The following is a 564-nucleotide window of genomic DNA, read 5'->3' on the forward strand; positions in this document are numbered from 1 at the left end:
ACCCCCCCCCCCGCCCGCCCCGCCATTACCGCCCCCGGGGCCCGGCCGGGGTCCACACAGACGGTCCTCACTGCTCCGGCTGCGAAGGTTCTGCTCGGTACATGCGATAGACACCTGCATGCCGGCTGGCCAAGGCGGGGGAGGGGGCTCCGAGGGGGCGGGAGGAGGAGGGAACCGGGAAGCCCGAGGGGAGACACCTGGGGGTGTAGTGGCGCGAGCCCTAGAAGAGCGAGAAGGCTGAGGAGTTTGCGGCGGGAGCAGCCAGGCAGGATCCGGCTCGCGGGGGCGGGCTGCTGGAGGTCGCGGGGTTTGCGGCGGAGAGGAGAAACGCGGGGGGGGCGCCACGAGTGGAGCGATTAGGATTCGGGGGTACTGGCGCAGGGAGGAGAGGGGGAAATGGACGAGGGTAAAGGTCGAGGGTTATCCTCGGAGGGTAGGAACTAGGGACGAGGGGGGGCGGAAGAGAGATGCCACCTCAGCCCGAACCGCAGCGGGACCCGATAGACTCCCAGCCGCGTCGGCTGCGGGCCCAGTTTATCAACATGCAGGCACCGCCCCCTCATC

At 69.7% G+C, this 564-nt stretch overlaps 1 protein-coding gene across 2 annotated transcripts in view; it reads right to left on the reverse strand.

The window, feature by feature from the left end:
* Positions 1 to 120, reverse strand: part of KCNAB3 (potassium voltage-gated channel subfamily A regulatory beta subunit 3) — a 6,751-nt gene extending 6,631 nt beyond the window's left edge. Inside the window, exon 1 of one of the 2 annotated variants that reach the window (XM_007457801.1) lies at positions 5 to 120. In XM_007457801.1, the coding sequence (XP_007457863.1) occupies positions 5 to 120 (116 nt within the window). Of the gene's footprint in view, position 1 lies in introns of both variants that reach the window. The other variant, XM_007457802.1, reaches the window with a different exon arrangement.
* Between the last annotated feature and the right edge of the window lie 444 nt (positions 121 to 564).

Source organism: Lipotes vexillifer, unplaced genomic scaffold (genome assembly GCF_000442215.2).
Source record: "Lipotes vexillifer unplaced genomic scaffold, Lipotes_vexillifer_v1.1 scaffold611, whole genome shotgun sequence".
Lineage (NCBI taxonomy): Eukaryota > Metazoa > Chordata > Mammalia > Artiodactyla > Lipotidae > Lipotes > Lipotes vexillifer.